The sequence below is a fragment of the Trichogramma pretiosum genome, unplaced genomic scaffold (genome assembly GCF_000599845.2).
Source record: "Trichogramma pretiosum strain Unisexual culture from Peru unplaced genomic scaffold, Tpre_2.0 scaffold1, whole genome shotgun sequence".
Classification (NCBI taxonomy): domain Eukaryota; kingdom Metazoa; phylum Arthropoda; class Insecta; order Hymenoptera; family Trichogrammatidae; genus Trichogramma; species Trichogramma pretiosum.
Window position 1 is genome coordinate 5,730,385 of NW_019641703.1, and position 22,654 is coordinate 5,753,038.

General features: G+C 41.9%; 1 protein-coding gene across 1 annotated transcript; it reads right to left on the minus strand.

The window, feature by feature from the left end:
* Positions 1–5,588: 5,588 nt before the first annotated feature.
* LOC106653786 (cadherin-23) lies at positions 5,589–15,170 on the minus strand. Its single transcript, XM_014373366.2, has 22 exons — positions 14,957–15,170; positions 14,567–14,718; positions 13,357–13,867; positions 12,776–13,282; positions 12,435–12,690; positions 11,738–12,362; positions 11,017–11,328; positions 10,487–10,760; positions 10,086–10,386; positions 9,178–9,373; positions 8,918–9,075; positions 8,653–8,834; positions 8,335–8,558; positions 8,021–8,209; positions 7,629–7,925; positions 7,288–7,527; positions 7,019–7,204; positions 6,816–6,952; positions 6,347–6,738; positions 6,147–6,279; positions 5,932–6,066; positions 5,589–5,858 (listed from the first exon to the last, which is right to left on the minus strand). Exons 1-22 carry the CDS (start codon positions 15,168–15,170, stop codon positions 5,696–5,698), a joined length of 5,784 nt encoding a protein of 1,927 aa, XP_014228852.1. The 3' UTR covers positions 5,589–5,695.
* Between the last annotated feature and the right edge of the window lie 7,484 nt (positions 15,171–22,654).

Here is a 22,654-nt window from a genome sequence, read left to right on the forward strand (position 1 = left end):
TAATTGCACCCGGACCTTATGTGCGATATAGACCAACGTCTACTGGGTGGGCTATTGACCTCCTTACGTAAATCGTATACGACCGAAAACTTTGGCCGAGTGTGTATGTGTGTCTATGAGTGTGCATGGGTTGTAATGCGCCCGACTGTACAGTCCGCACGAATGCACCTGTTAACTTGCGCCGTGCATGTGTGTATATAATGCATGCCGAAATCGTTGAAAGTCGCACTTTTACACGGACTTTAGCCTCGACCACATATATATATATCTGAAAACTTTTCATTCGTGAAGTTCTGGCGCGAATTAGAGAAGCACTTGAAAAGCTCGAGTACGGTACTTTGAATTTTGAACGTTCAATTATATTATTCGGAAATTATGTCATTAGGATCGCGCGCGGCTATCGTTCGCGTTTAATCTAAATTAGCTCGTTGAACTTTGCAGCCATGACTTTGTAAATGATTAATTCCACTGGGCAGATATTTGATCATTTATTACCGCATTCAAAACCCTCGAAACATCATTAAATTCAGCCCGTATTTCTATTTCAACAACCGCGTTATCGTGCAGGTCACACATAAATATTGACATTTCGCTCTCCGGAAATTCATCGGTATCAGAATTTTCGATTCGAGCATCAGATGATCGAAATCAGGAGAAAAATGCTCGATCGATCTGTAAATTCCATGCTTCAAAGGTTGACCTCGTTTTTCCTTTTAACACCGGTTGTGCGTTTGTCTACGCTAATCATGTACACAAGCCTTGTTTTTTTCTTCTTTACTCTATCTTTCGTACGCTCCACGTGCATCGTAATGTGTAGCTTTCCACGCGGCGTTTACTGAAACGCGTATGAGAGAAAAAAAATCTAGAGACTACACGCGAGAAAAAACCTGTGTAACTTTTGTAGGTCACTGAGCCGATATTCGCGTCGTAAGAAAATTGAAGGGTACGCGCCCGTATAGAGCGGATGCGCAAACACGCACATACCCATAGCGTATAGCAATGCTCGCTTTTAATTTCGAATAAGCATATGTGGAATGTATATCACATGCAACTCGTGCGCACGCTAAGCCATACGTAATCTTTTTTTTTTCCACGAGCAGATCTACCGCACGAGCTTTTCCATACGCTTCGCGTCTGTACTTTCAATCGTGCGCGCACGAATGTGGTTTTCATTTATAGCTCGTGCTGCATGCGGCAGAAGCAGCAGACGTGGAAAATCTTTTAATTAACTTAACTGCGCGCCGCGTTCGCAGGGGGTAAAGTTAGTCCGCGAGTATGGAAAAACTCGAGCGGGGGGGGGTACATAATGAAATTACGCACATTTGCGCGGCGGTGGTACCGTACGTATTCTCCTATATACCGAAGTTAAACTAGTTTGGTGATGCGAGGCTATGCGAATTCTATTTTCGCATTACGGTCTTTATGAGCTACTGCAAAAACAGTTGTTGCGTCTCTTCGTATAATATACTCCATAGAAATTACTGTGCAATTATTGTGTGTATAGAGTCTAATCTAGAGAGAAATAATATATAATCGTTGAGCTCCCATACGTCTTATCAAACAAGTTATTCATTGTCTACCGACCGAACCGATAAATCATTCTCGTGAAAAAGTTATAATTCAGAATATCATAGTTTATGAGCTCGTAAGATACATATGTTTCTATAAATACAATGAATATATACGTAATGGCGGTAATGCAAGCTCGAAATTGTCGTGGTACTTGATCTTCTCCTCGAGTATTGTATTATTCATCGGAGCGATTACATAAAAATTAACTGCCGGAATAAAGTCCAAACACTCGAGAGAGAGAGCTTAAATTCCTTCTCTCTTTGCATTTTTTCATAGTCCTTTATTTCGTACATACTCTTGTATACGTAGGGAAAGAATATAACCATATACTTCCAAGAACCTCGAAAAAAAAACACCAAGCTCTCTATGCGGGGAGTGAACGATGAAAATCTAAGGCTTTCGTGACCGAGCGAAGTATATACTAATAGTATACACGTTGAGGCGAGCGAGAAAGAGACTAAAAATTCATGCGTGACCAAGCCACTGTGTTTCGCGAAAGGGGGTCACACAAAAGCTTCCCGCTTTTCACTCGATTTGCCGTGTTATGTGTGTGTTTTTTTCTCCTTTCTTATGGATCGAATGTTTCACGTGTCGTAGCGAGAAATGCGTGAGTTTTGAAAAATAACTATTTATTTGATTGGATGATAAGAGCATGCCTTCAATTAATTTATGTTCTCGAATGAGCACGATTGATTGTAATTCGACTCGCATTAGTCGTGCAAAGCATTTCATTTCTTCATATACGCCGGCAAAATAAACAATAAACGATCAATTTTACTTCTGTAAAGTATTCGAACATTTATAGCACGTTCACCTGTAAGTGTTATCGACCCGTGACGAACAATTCTGCCTTTTTTACCTTTGAGCTTCACACTTACTGGTGTACAAATACAATGTACACATATGATATAACTGTTACAATCATTGAAAATTCATTCATACATTTTCTTTGCTCTGGGTTATAGTATGTAATCTTATGTTTACACTTTGAGGTAAGACATTTGTTCTATAATAAATGACTATGCCTCAAGTTTATACTTTTTATTTATAAATATAAAACCACTTAATTTGAAAGTAAAAATTAAAATATATTGAATCATTTTCTGATGAAATACCAAAATATGAAAAGGTGACAGCTTGAAGTAGGCTAAGCGACAAATATGATTTATGAGTCTTGGTACGTTAGTCATATTCACATACGAATGATTACGTTCATAACTCAAAATGAATGTTAATTTTTCTAGGGTTACAAAGTGCAATAATAAAATTTAGGAGTACTTCTGTAGCGAGTTTTTATAAATTTTTCCACCTATTAGACGTTTGATTTTGCTTAGCCAACTGTGAAGCTCATCCGGATATTTTAAAATAAATTGAAGTGAATAATGATCCAGAATGTCCGAATTTATTTTCGTAAATTGGCATTCTATCGATTTCTGAAATTTCAGGACTAGCCGGAAAATGTCTACCCAAAGTTCATGACAAGCACGTGTAATAAATCAGTGGTTAGTATCGTTAAATTGTATACGATTAAACTGAATAACAGACTATGCAACGGTAAGTTGTTTAGCATTAACATGTTTACATATAAATGTGTCTTCTTTGTCGCGAAGATGCGTTAAATTTATGTACTTGGAATAATAATTTACTCACGTACCTGAATCGTCATGCGATTTAACGAGTCTTCATAAGCATTTTTGTTGGATTATCATTTATTGTGAAGTTTTTTCCACTTTTTTATCACAAAAACGAGGGTGAAGAAAATAAAAACACCAAGAATCATTTGTAAAAGTTTGATGAAAACTTCGAAATTATTTCGAGAAAAGTCTGTAATGAAAACTATTATTTATCCTATGATTCAAGAGCACAAATATACAAACGGCTCACTTTTTCTCCAATGTTTAAGCACTTACTGCTTCAACCCATTTTATACTTTGAATAATTTTTATTAAGCGGCAATTGAACATTCAAAATAAACTTTTCATAAAAGTTTTTTTTTTACTAAAAAAATACTTAAATATAAATTGTCCGTATGAAAACAAGTCTTCGCAGGTCAGTCTTAGTTGAAGTTTCAGTCATCGTATTCCTCCTTAAAAACTCTCTGAATTCGAACTAAACCGTCGAACATCACACTTTGATTACAAACTAAATACGCTTCACTCTCGAGTTGATCGCTCGAAAAATTTCCCCGACGAACATTCTAATTTTCCGTCTGAGGACGAAGCCTAAATTCTTGCAACAAAGCACACAATGGCCCATCGGGCGGCGTGAGTATATAAGGAGCGCGGCGGCGACTCAAGCGTCCGTTCGTCGTGCGGTCAATCCGACTGACTGGTGGTGGGTAGTAGTAGTAGTAGTACCGTAAGCAAGGTGTATTCTACATGCCTACTGCTAGCCACTCTGGTCGATGTCCAACATTTTTCCCCAATCACGCGAGCTTACCGCCGTCTCTTTGCACCCACACACATACACATGTTGTATATACTAGCGTCACGTGGCTCGTGTGCCTTTATACATATTCTTACTACCCTCCCATGTTACGTACACACACATACGTGTGTAACACAACCGAGAATGGTAAAAAGCCTTGCAAGGGGGCAAAGACGCCGAGGTAGCCCATGCAAATTACTCGTGCCTATACGTACAATGGACAGGAGTATAGGGTAAGGCAGGAATGTAGGCCAGTCGAGTGCACGGACTCGCGCGAGATTAAATAACACGGGGCGCGCGCTTTTTTTTTCATCACTTTTTTGTGGAATTTTACGACGTTTATGAATACTTCGACCGCGTGTACGAAAGATTATATTTTGATACATTGTTATTCTTCACCTGTCTTGAGGTTTACCAACACGAAAAGTAGTCACGAGAATCTACAATTATTTCGGAGATTGAGAGTCATAGCGAGAAAATTCGAATTGATAAGGATTAATTGATATTTAAGTTTGTAACTTCTTAACAGTTACAAACGATCTATTTACTATTGTATAAAATGAAAATTATGTTATAAAAGTTTCTATCTTAACATCTGTTATCGCTGATAAAAAATGAATCGTCCAATGTCGTATCCCAAGAAAAAGTCTATAAAACTAAAGAGTTTTCGTTACTATTTTCTAACAACGACTTTCTCAACTCCTACAATATGCAGCATACACGGCGATGTGTATACTTAGGAGTTCGAGTCAGCGTCCGAGCGAACACACACACACACGTACACATACACGTGCAGCTCGAGCGAATGTGGGTTCAAAGGAAGTCACGACGACGAAAGGGTTGCGCGCACACGTATACGTATAGGTACACGTGTGTATACGGCCGCTACTGTATATACCATAGTGGCAAGAGAGAGAGAAAGAGAGCTGCTCCTCGGGCTCTGGCGCGGATTAGCATAAGGCCGCACGCGATCCCCATAGCATATGCGCTCGTGTGTGTGTGTGTGTGTGTAGGAGGAAAAGGTGGCGATAACGGCGAAAGTGGCCCTCTGCGCGAGCGACTATACATAACTCCCTCTCTCTCGGTGTACTCTCTGCAGCGTCATTATTATTGTGCGTGTGATATATTATGTGTATAAAAATGTTGGACTCGGAGCGGCCTCTGAACGTTGATTTTTGCCTTGGAGCATCGGAGGGAACTGGATTTTTCGTTTGTCGGGGGGAAAAAAAACAATCATGAGTTATTTTACATGAGATAAAAAATACTTTTTATTCGATGTCTTATAGCTCTTCGTTTATGTTGTACGTATTTACAAAGATAAATTCTATTATTCTATAGACTTGACTCTTGGATATACGTTATCTTACGCAATAAATTTAAATATACGTAATTTTCTCCGTACTTCATACTTTATAGCTATTTTATCTATAATGTACTCGACCACGTTCACTCGGTCAGTTTACATAATAATGATCTGGGCGACTTACATGAAAATATAAGTAGTATATACATATGATTTCGCCTTTTATATTCGCTCGCTCGAATGTTCCGTGTACATGACTTTTCTTGACCCAAAACTTATACTCGTGTTTAGGTGGAAAAAAATAAAGAACTAAAAATATGTACAAAATTTGGCTCGCATCTCTCTCATGCGATCGTTTCTTTTTCGGGCCAACCTTTGGCCCCTCTTCAAACGTCAGAGTTCCGTCGTTTCGACATTGTGCTCGAGCGGATTGTTCAGTACTTGATTATGGCCTCGATGAACGGGTGATACATTGCGATTGCTTTGATTACTCTGATTGCCGCTGTTTTCTTCGACCGTTTCGTCGGTCGTTTCTTCCAAAGTTGCGGATTCCACGCTGTAAACAAAATTTGGATTTTTGATTGTGATGGATTTATTTTACGACGACTAATAAATTAATGGCTGCGTACCTAAATATAGAGGTGATCCTTTGTTGGGTGTAATATGGTTTATCTTTTGCATTTATAGCGTTCGTATTTGCTTCGTTCATTGCGTCTTCGTTTATTACCGCATTTTCATCCAAAGAATCTCTTTCCGAATTATGACTGTTAAGTAAAAAAAATAAATTTTTTTATTCTATCTTTTTAAAAACTGGGAACTAAAATTAATGAAATAATGAACGTACCTTATTGATTCGTCACTTTTGAACCATTCATTTTCATATGCATGCATCCAAATGGGATTAGATCCTTCTACGCTGTGCTTATTGGTATTAGGAACTCTCCCAGGACCTCGCAAAAATTCCGAATCATTCACACCTGAAAGTCGAAAATAATTTTAGAATTTACGATTATCATCATTGAATGCATTGTAAAATTAGTTTACCAAAAGGCGTAGCATTCGCAGCTTTCAATTGTCTTTGATAATTCGCCCTCTGAGTCAAGCACAAGCCCACGCATATGATTAGAAGTCCAGTTAAAAACAATGTGAGAGTAGCCAACCACAGAGTAGTGCTGGCTTGCTCGAACTGAGCCATGGACTGAGCTTGAGCGGGCTGAGTGTCCAAAACATTGAATTCTTTGAACAGATCGTCGAGTTTTTCGATGTTGTGATCGACCGATCCCAAGACCTGAGACACCTCTAAAATTGAGTTATCTTGTCGATTTACCAGGTGCAGATAAAGATCCGTCCTTGTGCGATCCACCGATCCGTCGTGATTTTGGTGAATTTTATATTCATCCACGTTTACAATGGCACCGGTCACGTTACCGAGTATTCTGAAAAATTTTCGAATTTTTAAGAATCGAGTTACAATTTTGTTCTTACAATGTATTATTTTTTTCGTTCAACTCACTCTCGGAAATATTCGATTCGGCTGCGAATTTCTGATGGATGTTGCCGAAGAACAAATCTGACACGTTGATCCTCTCTCAGTAGATATATAAAAACTCTTGCAGTATCTTGAAGCCCATCGGTATCGTTTGCCAAAACCTGTTAATTGATAATATTTCGTAGATATTTTGATGATTATTTTTATTTTTAATTTATAATGTTTACCGTGAAGTCAAAATATCCTTTCATACCGCGCTGTGGATCGAAATTCAATATCACAGCGCCGGTATTTTCATCGACCAAAAACGGCGTCTCTTGAATGTTTTCGAAACCCTCGGTCAAGGTCATTTGCGTTTTGCCGATTATGTAATACGTTACGTCAGCATTGACACCTTCATCGGCATCGACGGCCTGAAAGCAATATTCAATTTATAAAATCGTTCAGATGCTGCGCGCACGATTATCGTTCGTTCGCTCGTAATTTATATACGCACTTTCACACTCATGAGCTGAGTGCCGAAATCCGTGTCGGTCGTCACACCACCGGTGAAAATTTCATTGACGAATTGCGGTGGGTTGTCATTGATATCGTTCACGTTGACGATCACCTTCAACAGCGTATCGTCGCGAGGATCGAAACCGTCCACTCGTTTCGGCGTACTCGAACAGTCCTCGGTAGCCTTGACGTAGATCTCGTAGGTACTCTTGGCCTCTCGATCCAGTATCGCGACAGTCTGTGAACCGTAACCGGATATAACGTCAATTTTTCGACTTCGGTGGTCGGTGAATCGAGCTCGAATGATACGGCGAAAGAAAAAACGGCAAATCTCATTACCGTGAGCTCGTGCGTTTCGTTGTCAAGGTCGAATGCTCCCTCGTCGTCGTCGCCACCGACGATGAAGTAACAGACTCTGCTCGGCGGATCGTCCAGGTCGTCGACCTCGTCCCTGTCTACCGTGTCGGGCAGCCCGACTCTTTCCAGGCTCGCTGGCTGCTCTTCCGTAAAATTGACCTTGTGCACGTCCATCGTGAATTGCGGCTCGTAGTCGTTGATGTTTTTCACGTAGATAATCAGATCGAGATCGGAGCTCAGCGGCGTCGGCGTGCCCAAATCGTAAGCCTCAACTCGGATCTACGAGGTGTACGTAATTTTAGTTGTCGTTATTTTTTTTTAGGTTTAAAGGTCAAACTTTTTTTGAATGATAATTGTTGGGAAAATATATTTACCTCGTATAGCTTCTGAGTCTCCCGATCAAGCGGCAATTTCAATTGAATCCATCCGGTTTTGTCGTCGATTTGAAAAGTTCGATAATGGCCCGCTATATCGTGTTTGAGCCGGTAATGCACGTCGCCGTTCATGCCGATATCGGCATCCTTCGCTTGCACTTGAATAACGTCGGTTCCCACGGTCATGTTCTATCGGCGAAAGAGCAAAAATTAAACTCTTGAACTTTTTATCTCGCGCCAACTGCTACTGCCAGCAGCAACAGCGATCAAGAAAGTGAAAGCGTCGATGAGTCGGCGAAAAGTAAAAAGCTCACCTCGGGTATTCGTACGGTCGTGTTGTGCGGCGGACTCGTGAAAACCGGCGCGTTGTCGTTGTAGTCCGTGACGCAGACGTCGAGCTTGGCGTAAACTTTGTTGGGCGGCACGCCGAGGTCTTGGATTTCCACTCTCAGCGAGTACGTGCCGAATCTACCGCGAAGGGATTCCGCGGCTTTCAAGCGAGCGGTCCAGTAGTCTGTTTGCTCCAGCGTGAAGTAACCTGCGCCAACGAAAGACAATTGTCAGAGAGAAAAGTTCTCGAGCGGGTTGGGTATAAAAATCGAAGTTTAAAAAATCAATGGGATGTTATATACCTCGCTCGTTTCCTTCGAGAATTCGTATCATCGTACGGCCGTTCGGTGTGAGCGGATTGTCCGCGTCTTTGGTCTTGATGAACACGATGCTATCTCTGATGTCGTGAAATTCGGATACGGTCGCGCACCCATCGGGTATCTCGACTTTCGGCACGTTATCGTTTACGTCGGCAATGGTTACTCTTAAAAAATAAAAAATAAATCAGTCATTTGTATAAAGATGACTTACACGCCAGTATTAAACAAAAACCAAAAATATACTCACTCAATTTGCTTGAAAGCATTGCGAGATTCGCCGGTCGTATAGCCGAATTGATAATTATCCCAAGCCTCGATAACGAGAACGTAGGAACTCTTTGCCTCCCAATCGAGCGTGTCAGCGACTGTTAACGAGCCGCTTTCCGGATGAATGACGAACTTTCCCTGTAAGCCAGGCGTTTCGAAAGAGATTTTCACAGTTAATTTCTCGTTCGGAAAAGTATCGCGAGCCGTTTTTTCAGCTTTTTACTAACTTTTGAGCCATACCTGTGAGGATAGTTTGTCGAGGAGGTAAGTGATCTTTCCGTACTCGCCGCTATCGGCGTCACGCGCCAAGATCGAAGCGATCTTCGTGCCTATTTTGGCGTTTTCCGGTACGGTCAGATTAGCGATGCTCGTCACGAAGTACGGATTATTGTCGTTTTCGTCGATCACCTGTATGAACACGTCGACTGGACTCGATCTAAAGCGTAAAAACAAAATACATCAATATAATTTTCTAAAACATACTTAAAATTCGAGGCTAAAATCGCCATCGAATTTTTCGTCATTTGAAACAAGCTGTGAACGTTGATAATTGTCTTGGGGAGACGTCGGAACTCGATTGCAGCGAGAAAATCGAAAATAATCGGTAGGTTTCTATTTCAAGACTATGAACGAATTTCGGTTATAACGGGATGGCCAGGAACTTGGATGTAATGAGCTAAATTAAAACTAAGCTAAATAGCCTCCTGCAGGCCTTCGCAAGAAAGAGTGACAGAGAGAAAAAAAATTTGACCAAAAATTTTATGTTTATGTTCGTCAATAACGAAATTGGGAAGAATATATTCAAATAGTGTGAAGGAACGAAAATAACTAAATTTAGACCATCATAAGTTCCTCTGAGATGTCAGTTTACTTTGACTAATGCATGTAGGATTAATACCGCAACCTATTGATAGATGGCTTTATTCTACTTCCCAAGAAACTCTCATACAAAATAACAATGATCGGGAATATAGAAGCATCAAATTATCGTAATTATTTAGCAAGCGAACAAAAAGTTTTGATTATTTTTCACGTATCGCTATTGTAGCCTCTAACTTTGAGGCCTTTTTTTCATAGAATTGCTCTGATACACGTAAATCCACGGAGACGAGCATAATCAGAAACAGAGGCGAATCGTGACATCTTACCTCGGTGGAGTGCCGGAGTCGGTGGCGCGAAGCGTGAGATTGAGCCAGGAGTGAACCTCGCGGTCGATCTTATTGGCCACGGTCAGCTCGCCGGTTTCCGAATCGAGATTCACCAGCTCGGCGATGTCGCGCGGGCTCTCGAGCGTGTAGGCGATGGTGCGATTCTTGTCGGCGTCGTCGGCCACCACACTGACGATGTGCGCGCCCCGCTTGCTGTTCTCCGTCACGTGGCGCCGATAGAACGCGTGCCGAAACTTCGGATCGTTGTCGTTCTCGTCCTCGACCACGATGTTCAGCACGGCTGCAAAATAATAAAATAATAACGATAATTCGTCGCAGAATAAGAGACGAACGTAATTTCATTACGTAGGATATAGTATATAGCTGCTATATATGCTAACCAGAAGCCGTTTGAACGCCTTTGACGGCGGCCAGATCCTCGACCACCAAAGCCAGCCTGATCGTCTCGACTCTCTCGCGATCGAGCAGCTTTACCACGCGTATCAGCCCGTCCACGGAGTTGAGCTCCAGCGCGGCGAGATAATCGTACTCTTGAATGCGGATTAGGCTGCCCTCCTCGTTGCGAGCTTCCGACGAGTTGGCGTCGATTATGTAGCGCAAGATCGGCGCTATGTCCGGGTCGTTGGCTACGACGCGGTGCACGTAAGCCCCGGCCTTTAGCGCAGCATCCGAACAAACAAACAAAGCAGAGGGCGAAAGCAGATTAACAAAAAGTAGTTAGTCTCGCGAGTAATCGCGTCGACTCTGATTGAATTGCATGACGAACACACACACACAGTCGAGAGAGAGAGCTCAATAATGCAAACTGTTCGTTTGAATTCTCGAGCTTACGAGCGAGCGTAGCAACTTCTCGACGAAGTCAATATCGATTCAAATTGTAAATTATTTATCTTTGCTATCTTGGACTCACTTGGGTGTTCTCGCGAATGGTCACCGTGCCGGGATCGACGAAGACGGGCGGCTTGTTGTTCACGTCGATGATGGTGATGTTGACCTGGACCTCGGCCGAGCGCTGGATCTCGGCGCCGCTGTCGATCGCCAGCACGCGCAAACTATACTTGGCCGTGCGATTGGACGTGAGATCCGGGTCGAGATTCGAGCCCGGCGCCACGCGTATCGTGCCCGTCTCCGGCTCGATCACGAACTTGTCGCCGGCGCCGCTCTGTATTCTGTACACGATCTTGTTGTTCGGCGACGAGAGATCCTTGTCCCAAGCCTTCACCTGGTGGCGAAATTATACACGCGATCAAGTTTCCAATCCAATCATAGGATTTGACAAAATATTTCAATAATAGTGCAAAAAAAACCTTACGTTCAATGACTCTTAATTAAAGGAACCGTTACTGAATTTTATATACTTTTGGATAAAATTAATAATTATAATTCATTTTTGGCCTGCACAAACACGTATGAAAAAACAATCATAATTAAAGACAGTCTTCGCCACTAGATGGCGAGTGCCTTTATGTGCAAATCTACAAGTGCCAAACTAAAAATAATTGTATATAAGTAAAGCATGATTTTGAATAAATAATCTGGCATTTTCATCTTTTGCTTTATTTTAATGGATCAAATAGAATTATAGTAGTAACTGGTTGTAATGTTCAATAAATCAATGTTAACATTTTTACCTGCAAAACACTCGTTCCGCCGGGTAAATCTTCCGGCACGTTCTTCTTGTACACGGCCCTCTCGAAATTCGGCGCGTTATCGTTGACGTCTTTGAAGTAGATCATCAGCGGCACGTCGGAGCTCAGACTCGGCGAGCCCAGATCTTTGGCTTTTATCGTCAGCCTGATGGGTCTCACGATCGACTCGGATCTGCCACCGGCCGATTTCACGGCGGACGTCGTCGCAAGCGGCAGAGCCTCGAAATCCATGGGCCTGACGGGTCTGATGACGCCTCGGCGCGGATCGATGCTGAAGTTGCGGGAAAAGTCGCTGGGCACGATCGAGTAGACGACCTCGCTGTTGCGCGACCCGTTGAGATCGATGTCGAAGGCCTCGACGACGAGCGGCGACTCGAAGTTCTCCTCGTTCTCCACGAGGACGGCCTCGTACTTGCTCTGCAGGAAGGTCGGCGTGTTGTCGTTGATGTCGTTGATGTTGACGATCAGCTGGACGGTGTTGCGATTGCCCCGGCCGAGATCGTCGCGCGCCTCCACCGTGAGGTAGTGGCGTGCGATCAGCTCGCGATCGAAGGCCGCGCCCGGCTGCCTCACGCTTATCACCCCCGTGAGATAATCCAAGTCCAAGCTAAAATTTACGAATTAAAATTACATATCATTAACGAAAGATCTGATCTGATTATTTATAATATACGCTTACGCGCTGGCCAAGCTGCCGCCGAGATTGGTGTATCTGATGCCCTTGGTGCCGTAATTTCCGCTGTCGTAATCGAGCGCTTGAACCCACGCCACAGTAGTGCCGACCTCGCAGTTCTCGAATACCGAGACTTCGTAAGTGCTCTCGGCGAATTCCGGATAGTTGTCGTTCTGATCCTTTATGTGCACCGTAACGGGCACCGAGCTCTGCTTCGCCGAGTTCGCCACTATTTCCTTAGCCACGAGGGTGAAGTTTACCGCTGCGTTTACGGAAGTTGTATACGTTATTACAATTTTTTTTCCTTTTTTTTTACAGTTCATTGATTATTACGCAATAATACGTACTCGATATTTTCTCAAAGTCGAGCTTGGCCGAATCCTTCACGCGAATCAGAAACGGCGCCTCGTTGATGCCCTGCTTCGGCGTCACCTCGAATATGCCCTGATCGCCGGCGATGAACAGCTTGAAGGTGCCGTTCGAGCCGAGATCGTGGTCGAACACCTCGGGCACGGAGTCGGCGAGAAAGTTCACGGGCGTGTTGGGCGGCGCGTTCTCGTTGATCTCCGCCACGTAGGCCGGGCTGCGAAACGTCGGCGTCTCGTCGTTCACGTCCATCAGTATGACGGTGACCTCGGTGGAGACCTGCGGCGCCGGCACGATCTTCGAGACCTCGCGCACCGTGATCTCGAGGACGAACGAGCCGTCGCTGTTGTCGGGCGCCTCGCGATCCAGATGGGCCGTGGTGAAGACGACGCCCGTCGTCGCGTCGATGTCGAACAGCTGGCGGGGGCCGCGTGTTATGCCGTAGGTGACCCGATTGTTGATGCCCTTGTCGCCGTCGATAGCTCGAACTAATAATAATAAAGATATAAATTAGAATATGTTACTGATTATTACAAAGCTGACGATCTGATGATCTTTATACCTTGCAAAACGGAGGTTCCTATCCTCGTGTTCTCGCTGATCCTCGAGACGGGCGTCATCGATATGAATTCCGGCGGCTGATCCTCCACGTCCTGAACCTTCACCAGTATCGCCGTCGAGCCCGTGTTGACCTTCTCGTTGATGGCCCGATCGACCGCCAGCACTCGCAGCTGATACAGGTACTTTCTCTCGTAGTCGAGCCGGCCGACCAGGCGTATGACGCCGCGGCCGTTGACCGTCGTGATGCTGAACACATCGTCGTCGCCGTCGAGCTCCTGCAGATGATAGACGACCTGGCCGTGGGGTCCCTCGTCGAGATCCGTCGCTTCGACGGTGGTGAGCACACCGGGGCTGGCGTCCTCGCGCACCGTCAGACTCGTCGGGTGGGGCTTGAAGATCGGCACGTTGTCGTTGATGTCCTCGATGAGCAGGAACAGGCTCTGAGTGATGAAATTGCCCTCGCCCAATTTGCCGTCGGTCAGAGTCAGTACCAACGAATAATCGTCTCGGACCTGTACGTGGGAAATATGTTTACCACTTTAGTTACGGTTATTACTTTAATGAATAGTTTACAGTAATTATAGTCTAAGACAACAATTAATTAGCAATAAAACTGTTTGATCGTTTCTAATGTACATCCGATTCAAACGCTTATAAAGGGGCTACGATACATACTTTCCGATCAGCAGTTAATCAATGAGATAAAAATCGAACACACACGCACAAGTAGTCTATAAAAACGCAAATATAATAGTATCAATTTGCTTGTATGCATTCATTCCCAGCCAACTGCCTCTACGCGTAGTTTTCTCATCCTTACACGAGATACAAGAAATAAAGTAAGAAAAAAACCAAAGCGGAAACGAAGATCGGGCCCTTTGTTCTGTACGCGTGGAGTGTAATATAGCTGCTCGTAATGTGCATAGTACCTATAATAACAACAAAGTACATCTCTCTGCTCGCGCGCGTGCGACCGATCTTCCTTCTATATATATACGTAGACTCTTGGCTGTATCTAGGCTGAGCGCCGTCGCGCGCGCGCGCGCGAGCGTTCGGTCGTTTACTCGAATCGGCCAAGCGTAAAGAAAAATCCTCTTTATGTATACGCGAGTGCTAAGACGCTTGATCAATTTATCGAGTGTATATTTTCAATTTTTTTCTCATTGCATATATTTATACAACGAATTGTACTATGACAAATTTTTCATTACCTCGCGATCGAGCGGTTTTTTCAAGTAGACCTTGGCATCGGTGCGACTGGATTTCTCGATGCTGATGACGTCGCTGCCGGGTTGATTCAACACGCCGAAAGTCAAATCGTCGCCGTCCGGATCGACGCCACGCAAATGATAGATGAAACTCCCTGGAAACAAAAAATCGATCGTTAGAGTGATAGATCATTCATCGTTCACGAACAACTCGAAGGGAATCATATTGAAAACGTCGATATTCTTTTTTTTTTTTCAACAAAAAGCGTATCGAAATACGTTCCGTGACAAATTACGCGCGTAGTGAATATAAACGATTGATCGCGTCGAGTCACGCAGTTTACTGCGCAGACGGATAAAAAGCCTATAGATACCGAATTCGATGATACTCACCGACCGGCGTTTCCGGGCCCTCCTTCAATCTCAGCACGATCTCCGTCTGGCCGCGATCGGTAAGAAAACGCGGCGGACTATTCGCTGCCGCCGCCGTCGGTAGCACGAGACAGCAATCCAGAAGGAGTATCAATGCCGTGCACGCGCGAACGGCGCTCACTCGGCGATGGCATTTCTTCGCGACTGTTGCTGCTGATTCGTAATCACGGGTCATGTTGACGTTGATGCTGCGCGATGCTTTGAATCTTGCGATCGATGCATCGTCTCGTATACTTGTTAATGGCTTAGGCGAACTCTCGTTTCGTGGCGCTGTGGTTATTATCTGAAAATTCATTGAAATAGGATTGATCCGGTGTTTCGAGTATTCTCTGTGTTATTGAAATATATGAGACAATGTTAATTTCTAAATTTTTATTAAAAGCAGGCTCCTTTGATGACAATCGTTGTAACTTTCATTAGAAACTAGTGGGAGGTAAAGTACTAAAACAATGTAGGGGAGAGAAACAGTCATTTTAACATAATTGTAGAGACAAAGTTTTCTCTTTCTCTTTCATTCTGCTACCTTCGCAAAAAATTCAGATGTTTAAAATCGCGCATTGTTTCGTTGAGCATCACTTAGAATCGTAAGTGAAATGACAAGCACAACGATTTGCGCTAAAAAGGAAATACGTATTATTTCGACCACTTTTGGATATAAAAATCAGTTATATACATTACGGCGAAGTTACAATTATCATGTCCATTCTCAAGTAATTATGTCTTCGGCAAAGGAACGCATATATGCTCGAGACGTAAATATCATTAAAATCTGACCTAGTAACTTTCGAATCACAAAAGTAATTCACTTGGTCGTAATTATGAACTCTCACGCACGCAAACAATTCGTAGAGGGAAATAAAGATATAAAAAGCAACGATCTTGATCGTAAAGTTGCTTATACAATGTAAGAATTATTACATCGTATCAAGCTTCTGTGAGTTATATATTACGAGCATGCCTATACGCGCGTTTGACAATGTAACAGTGTCACTTTCACGTTCGAACTTCTAGATTGTTTTGCGAAGAATCGGGTCAAAATCAAGCGAGCGAGCAACTTTTTTTTTAGAAACTGTATAAGGTATATAAACTTTTATGGACTCGCTGTATTATTGCTTCTATGCGCGAGAGACATCGAGAAAAACTGGAGATGGATGATAGTAGATCAAGTGTGTAATTGTGAAGCGATACCAAAAAAATTCAATATCCATTGCTTCTATCGTCGTAAGTGTTTTTTGCAATAAGATATGGCTTGAACCTATGTATTTATCCCACGCGTAACGTAACGAGGTTTCGTGCAGCAACGAGTCTCAGCGTACGAGGATTAAAATGTATAAACATTGTGTACTCATGGAGCTTCAATTAGAAGCATCATGTATACTGTACATGATATAGGATAGGCGTTGTGTAGCGCGGTATATCTTCCCATGCTATCACTACTACTGCTGCTGCTTACGCTGAGTAATTGATTTGAGAAACGAGTGAGATTTTCAGTCGTCGTCGTGATGTTCCTTGATGTATGGGCGAAATCATGTGCGAATTCACTAAACGCGCGCGTCGCATAAAAAGTTGCATTTGTGGCTCGGTGTTTTTAATTGATTAATTATATGGAAAATTGAGTTTCAGTTTGATTCTTCAATAAAAAAATTTTAGCTTATAAATATAAATGGGAAAGTTTAAGGTAAATTCGTCGCCTATTGCGCGCATTTCGTGCATATTCCGGGCAAACTAAAGATATTATGTGCTGTATGTTAAAAAACCATATTTGCAATCATTTTTGATACAGTTGGCCGGTTCTCGTAAAGTCGAATGGCCAAAAATAATTTTTTCTGCAAATATGTACAACTTGTTGTTTTCGATGTCAGGTTTGTCCCAAAAAAATTTAGAAAAGTTAGAACAAAATTTATCAAGGTGCTCTTTAGAATATGAAGTTCCGATTTAACCACTAGATGTCATGATCGATTCCAAACGCGAAAAACTGAAGTTCTGTACATAAGGGCCTTCCATTAATTGCGTAAGGGTGTTTTGCGATGTTTCCAAACCCTCCCCCCGTCATGTAAGTAGTTTTCCTGTCCCTCACAACATGTTGAGTAAAGAATTTTGCCCCCCCCCCCCTCCCCCCAAAGACCCTTTGGTTGTTTACATCATTAAGATCGAACTTCTTCATATGATTGTCGCAGATCTCCCACCACCATCTCTCAATTACTTCGTATCTCCACGAGCAAATAATGTGCATCGGAGTCGATCTAGTGTTTTTACGCAAATTCGCATTCACGCCTCGTCTCAACAGCAATTTGAAAAGTTCCCATGAAACTTGTCATAAACTTTAAAAAGCTTAACAACGATCGAAATGCTTCCATCGGTTAAACCTGTGTTCTCGTTCCAATCGGACATTTGTATTGCTGTAGTACGCTTACGTATTTGCTTACCCCTTCTATCAACGGGGTATCATCTATTTCTTGAAATTAATGTTTCTCTTGGAGTTACTTAATATTTTCGATATTCTGCCCATCTTTTGGCGTATTCTGACACACACACCGCAAAGTAGTAGTCTTTGGTAAAATAAAATATTATTTTTATATGTTATTCACTTGCCGCAGCCGACACTGTAATTTTTCGTTGCCTGCGAGAAGTCGTCTCACTGGAGTTATACACAAGGCACACTGCGTAGTTGTGTCCGTTTTGACGGCGTGTTAAAAAGTGTCTTTTTTAGTGCAGTTTACAGCACATACGAACGAACACGTGTAGCTCAAAAGAGAGAGAGAGAGAGAGCGCGAGAGATACAGTTATAACGGGTATAGGCTTCGGAAAGCGATTTGATAACCCGCTGACACACTCACTAAGATTCGCTAAATAGATAGATAAAAGATGCAGTATCAAAAAGCGTATTCACTCGATTGAATTACTAATTATCACTTTATCACACTGTAGCTAGCTTAGCTAGTATATACTAACTAGCGTGGTCTGAATTCTTCGAACGCCGAAAGGCTATACTGTTCTAATCTTCGAGTGGGCGCATGAATTTAAACTTTCGCCGACAAATGAAATTTCGGACAAAACAGACACAGTAAAATTACCATGTAAGAGCTACGCAGTCTATCATTGTCAAATTTAAAATTAATATAACATGATAAAAATGTCGACTTCCCTTAAGAAAACACACTCATAGTCACGTATACATACATGCAATAATATGTTCGCTGTATAGGCAGTTATACTACCAAAGTTGCGCTCGCTCGGACGGGCGGACGGAAGGACGCTCAGTTTTTACGGGTTCACCCCTGTTGCCAAACGCGATCACATCAAAAACTAAGAAAATCACTGGAGCGAGATTCTATGCAAGTTGAGAAATAAGGGACACCCCAATATACATTCGTATCTTACAAGTGTCGAGAAAGATCCTAGCCAATTCCAACCGTCACTCTTTGCGATTCGCTCATAGAGCGACGTCTTTATGTACACCCACGTCGAATGTACACCATCAACGCTGATGCTCGCTCACAAGCTACCTCTATGTATGTACGCCCTACATATATGCACATACTTACACACTACACACATGCACGCGCAGTTCAAACTTTCCAGCATACGCGAAAGCCAATAAATCCCAGCGCGCGAGCGCGTGTATGTGTGTGTATATACCTAGCCTAGGAAATCTCGTATAAATATATATGAGTCTCCGAGTACACATACAAGCTGCGCGAGCTGCTGCTCTCTGCACACTGACACGCGTATACCAGGCAGAGACTGAATGACAGCTTGTAAATAGGATTTCCCAGGGCAATTAACCAAAAAGGGAGTTCATCGCTCGGCTCGTGTATGTATAGACGCGTGTCTTTGAAGTAAAGCAGGCCGCGAGCTCGGTGCTGATACTCGCGCGCTGCGAGCCGGTTGCGTGATCAAATTTTCATTGTGTCTTTCGGGATTTTATATAAGTATCAACGATGTTGCGTTTATAAATCGCGATGCGCGCGGTCGCGAGTTTAGAAATCATCGCGAATGCACGTGTGCTCCCTGATTTAATTTTGCTTCTCTAACGATCGTGATTTTTTGACGATTGCAAGCTACGCTTATACTCGTGACTGTTTAGAGAATAATATTCGATCGTTGTTTTGAAACACGCTCGCGATAAACATACTGACGTATTAAAACATCCTTACAAAAAAAAAGAAAAGATCGATCGATTGCATCCCGCAACAACTTGGCTCGAAACACCAATGAGTCTGCGAATGATCGTACAGTTTGCGCTGCGAAGCTATACCGAGAGCAATTGCATCGCTGAATCTCGGCGCAGAACAATTAAGCGCATTCGCTTTCTCTTACATTACACATCGAACTTTTTTCTCGATCGAGCATTGGAACACAAAAGACCTATGGTAGCACTATTATACGAGTCCATAGACGATATAAACCGGGCCTGTGTTCGAGCGTCAAGATTCTGACGCGTATAATATACATCCGAGCGTAAAGTGACCGCACTGCACGGCAGGTATAGTTGTCTATACAACGTGTAGGATATATAATTGCGAATTCGAACGCGCATTAACCGTAGAGCTGAGAAAGCTTATACATTTTATGTAGGTATACATAATACGCCACCGTACAGAAGCGGAGAGTAAAAAAGAAAGAGACGAGGCTCGAGCGCCAGTGCACGCGAATCCTCGTTTATTTGTTGTCTGTGCCACGGGCTCGCACACACACACATACGTATATTATACCGGTAATCTTCTTTCGCGTGTATTACGCATACATTTGCGCGCGATCGTGTGAAATTTCAATTTTTTTCTCTCTCCACAAATCCGCGTGCATCGGTATATAACTTGTAATATCGACGATACATTTTCTTATGCGAGCGTGCAGTTTAAACCTTTTTTCGTTCTCTTTTTCTCTCTGTTTCTCCGCTTTTAACTCTCTCTACTTTTCTCCGTATAAAGGGCTACGATTTGATCGTTTCAAACTAAGCGCACGATTTTACCAGTAGCTTAACACGTGTATACATTTCTGTAAAGCTTATCGAGATTAACCTTTTTTTTCACTACCGATGCTAACATCGAGATCAATTAATTTCATTCGGGGGTGTATTGTGAGTAAGTGCTTGGTTCCAGAGTTTCGATTTTACACACGAACCAATCAACTTTTTACATTAGAAGGGCATCGGCTGGAATATTTGATATGCAATTTTTATTAATTGCGTTTATCGTTATAGTTTATATACTTTTTGAAAAAAGACTTTTTTTTTTTTTTTAACTAGCATTCGTTTCATCAACATTAATCGCATGATTCAACGCATATATTCTATTATAATCATATCACGTTTGCTCGGTAATGAAAGTTAACTTTATAATTTCACTTTTTTTTAAATAAATGTGCGCAAAATGATTCGAATTATCTACTCGAATTTCTCTAGAAATTATATTCTCGAGAAAAATAAAGCCGTGAGAAACTTCAATCAAGCAAGTCCTTAATTATTAATTATAATGTAGAAATCTCGGTGAAAAGTGCGTACGTACATGGCGCGATTTATATCTCAATCGAGCTCATTTTTTTTTCTTCCACCGCGCGCACTCCGAACTGCAGCCAATCGCCGTACACGCACAACGTGTCTATATTTTCACGTTGATGGATCGTAACCGTAGAACCGATGAAAAAAAATGCCTCATTTTTCCTCAACGCGCGAAGGCACGATATTGTATACCGAAGGCAAAAAAAAAAGAAATGAAAAATTACGAGATACACACCGCAGAATCAGCAGAATGTATGGCGAAAAAGTCGACGGCTTCGAGCCTTCGTGGTTGGTAGCTCGAGCGCGCGAGCCGCACGCGGCAAGGCCGATGCCCGGAAATACCTGCAGTCGCGCAGCGCGAATACGCTCCGTCTCGTAATGTACAACACGTCGTAATATATGCATCGACGATATGCGGCGATTATGATCGTATTACTTGAGCTCGGAACACTCGTTATTGTGGTACATAAGCTACATTCGAGTCGTACATTTTCGAATGATAATTAAAAAACTGCGATGGAGTGCGAGTGCAATTGTAAAATGTAAATAGTCCATCGAAACCGTTAAGAATAATGTTCAATATTACGTGGATTCCGCGGACTCAACGGCGCACGTAGCGACTATTGCCCCGATAGTGTTATTTATACATCTACGTGCGCCTATATTACGGCGTTTTCTCGCCGTAATTAATGCTGCTGCATATACTGTAACGTGTACTATTAATACGTGCTCTTTCTGTGTGAGCTTGTAATATTAATAACGGCCGTTTTCACGTGGTGTTTACTACGCGCTACGGCGTGAAAAATCTCGGGTGAAAATGTAACCTTAGTAGAAGAGCTCAACATTGTATTGCTAGTTGTTTACCATCGAAAAAATTTTTTGAACGTAAAAGGGCCACTAGAAGTTGCACATATATGCTCATTCAAAACATAAAAAAGTTCTTTTAATTTTTCAAATTTGCTGCTGACTTTACAATTATTCTTACTTTGTTACTTGCAGGTTTTTGATGGTAGTATCAGTGGTATTATCGTATTGAAGTGGTTAAAAACAAGTCTAAATTTTTCGAAAAAGTTTAAATGTCATTTTCAGGTTTATTCAAAATGTCTTGAGTATGAAATACTTGATCTGGCCCAATTACCATTCTTTTACGTTAGATCATCGTAAGCTCAATAGTGTAACAAATTTTATCCGCAGGTATACGGATGTACTCCTCTGCACATCATCTGTATGGTACGCCATACAAATAATTTTTTTTTAAGATAAAAAATAAACAAGCAGGAAAATCAAGGATATCAAGAGATTAGAGCGGGTCGAGTATGCGATCTTCCGAGTTTCGCTCGACTCAAGTCGAGGAAAATTCGACTACCCGAAAACATTCTGGTTCTTGCGCTCTTTTAGCGTATTTCAGTTTTCACTCGCACTGTAGCATAATTTTTTTCTCATATTTATATTTTTGATATGCATATTTTTTTTTATTTTTATTTCTCAATGTGTTTTGATCTCCACTCTGTAGACGTCGCTTAAGATTCTGCCTGCCTTGAAACTGTTTTCTTTGTATAAAATCATTCTTTTTCGAAATAGAAAATTGAAAAGATTGCAAATGTCATAATCAAAATAAAAAAAAAAACATTTTCCAAAAAAATTTGAGTGAAAGAAAAACAAGTTTACATTTATTTAAGCGTTGTGGAATTAATGCTACCTGAAGGGGGTAGGGTCTTGACTGATTTTTTTTTTTTTTTGAACGTATAGTAAATCGAATTGATTTATAATTATACACATAAACATAATTAATAGTTATTTGAAGAATATTTAAAATAACTAAAAATAAGCTAGTTACAGCAAGTTTTCACACGCAATGAAAAAATAATCCGGTGGATTCCGTTACTTAAAATCTACTCGACTTCATATTTTATTCACTATTTACGTAGATAATATATGAGATAATGACGTCGAGATAATTTAATTTTTTGCATTTTTAAATGCTTTTTACTAACATGTGAGATGACTTTTTAGCTTCATTTTTTGGACTTCGAAATTATATGCCAAAATCTCAAAAATAATTTATAACGAAATACCTCGGCGTCATTAAATCATATCTTATGTATTTAAAAGTAGAAAAAATTTTGAAAGAATCGGTCCAGTAGATTTTTAGCTACAGT

Coding starts and splice junctions, on each gene's coding strand:
- LOC106653786 (XM_014373366.2), bottom strand. CDS start 15,170: ATGACCCGTGATTACGAATCAGCAGCAACAGTCGCGAAGAAATGCCAT. Junction 12,363..12,434: donor GGCGGCAGCTTGGCCAGCGC/GTAAGCGTATAT, acceptor CGTAAATTTTAG/CTTGGACTTGGATTATCTCA. Junction 7,926..8,020: donor AGACTCAGAAGCTATACGAG/GTAAATATATTT, acceptor TACACCTCGTAG/ATCCGAGTTGAGGCTTACGA.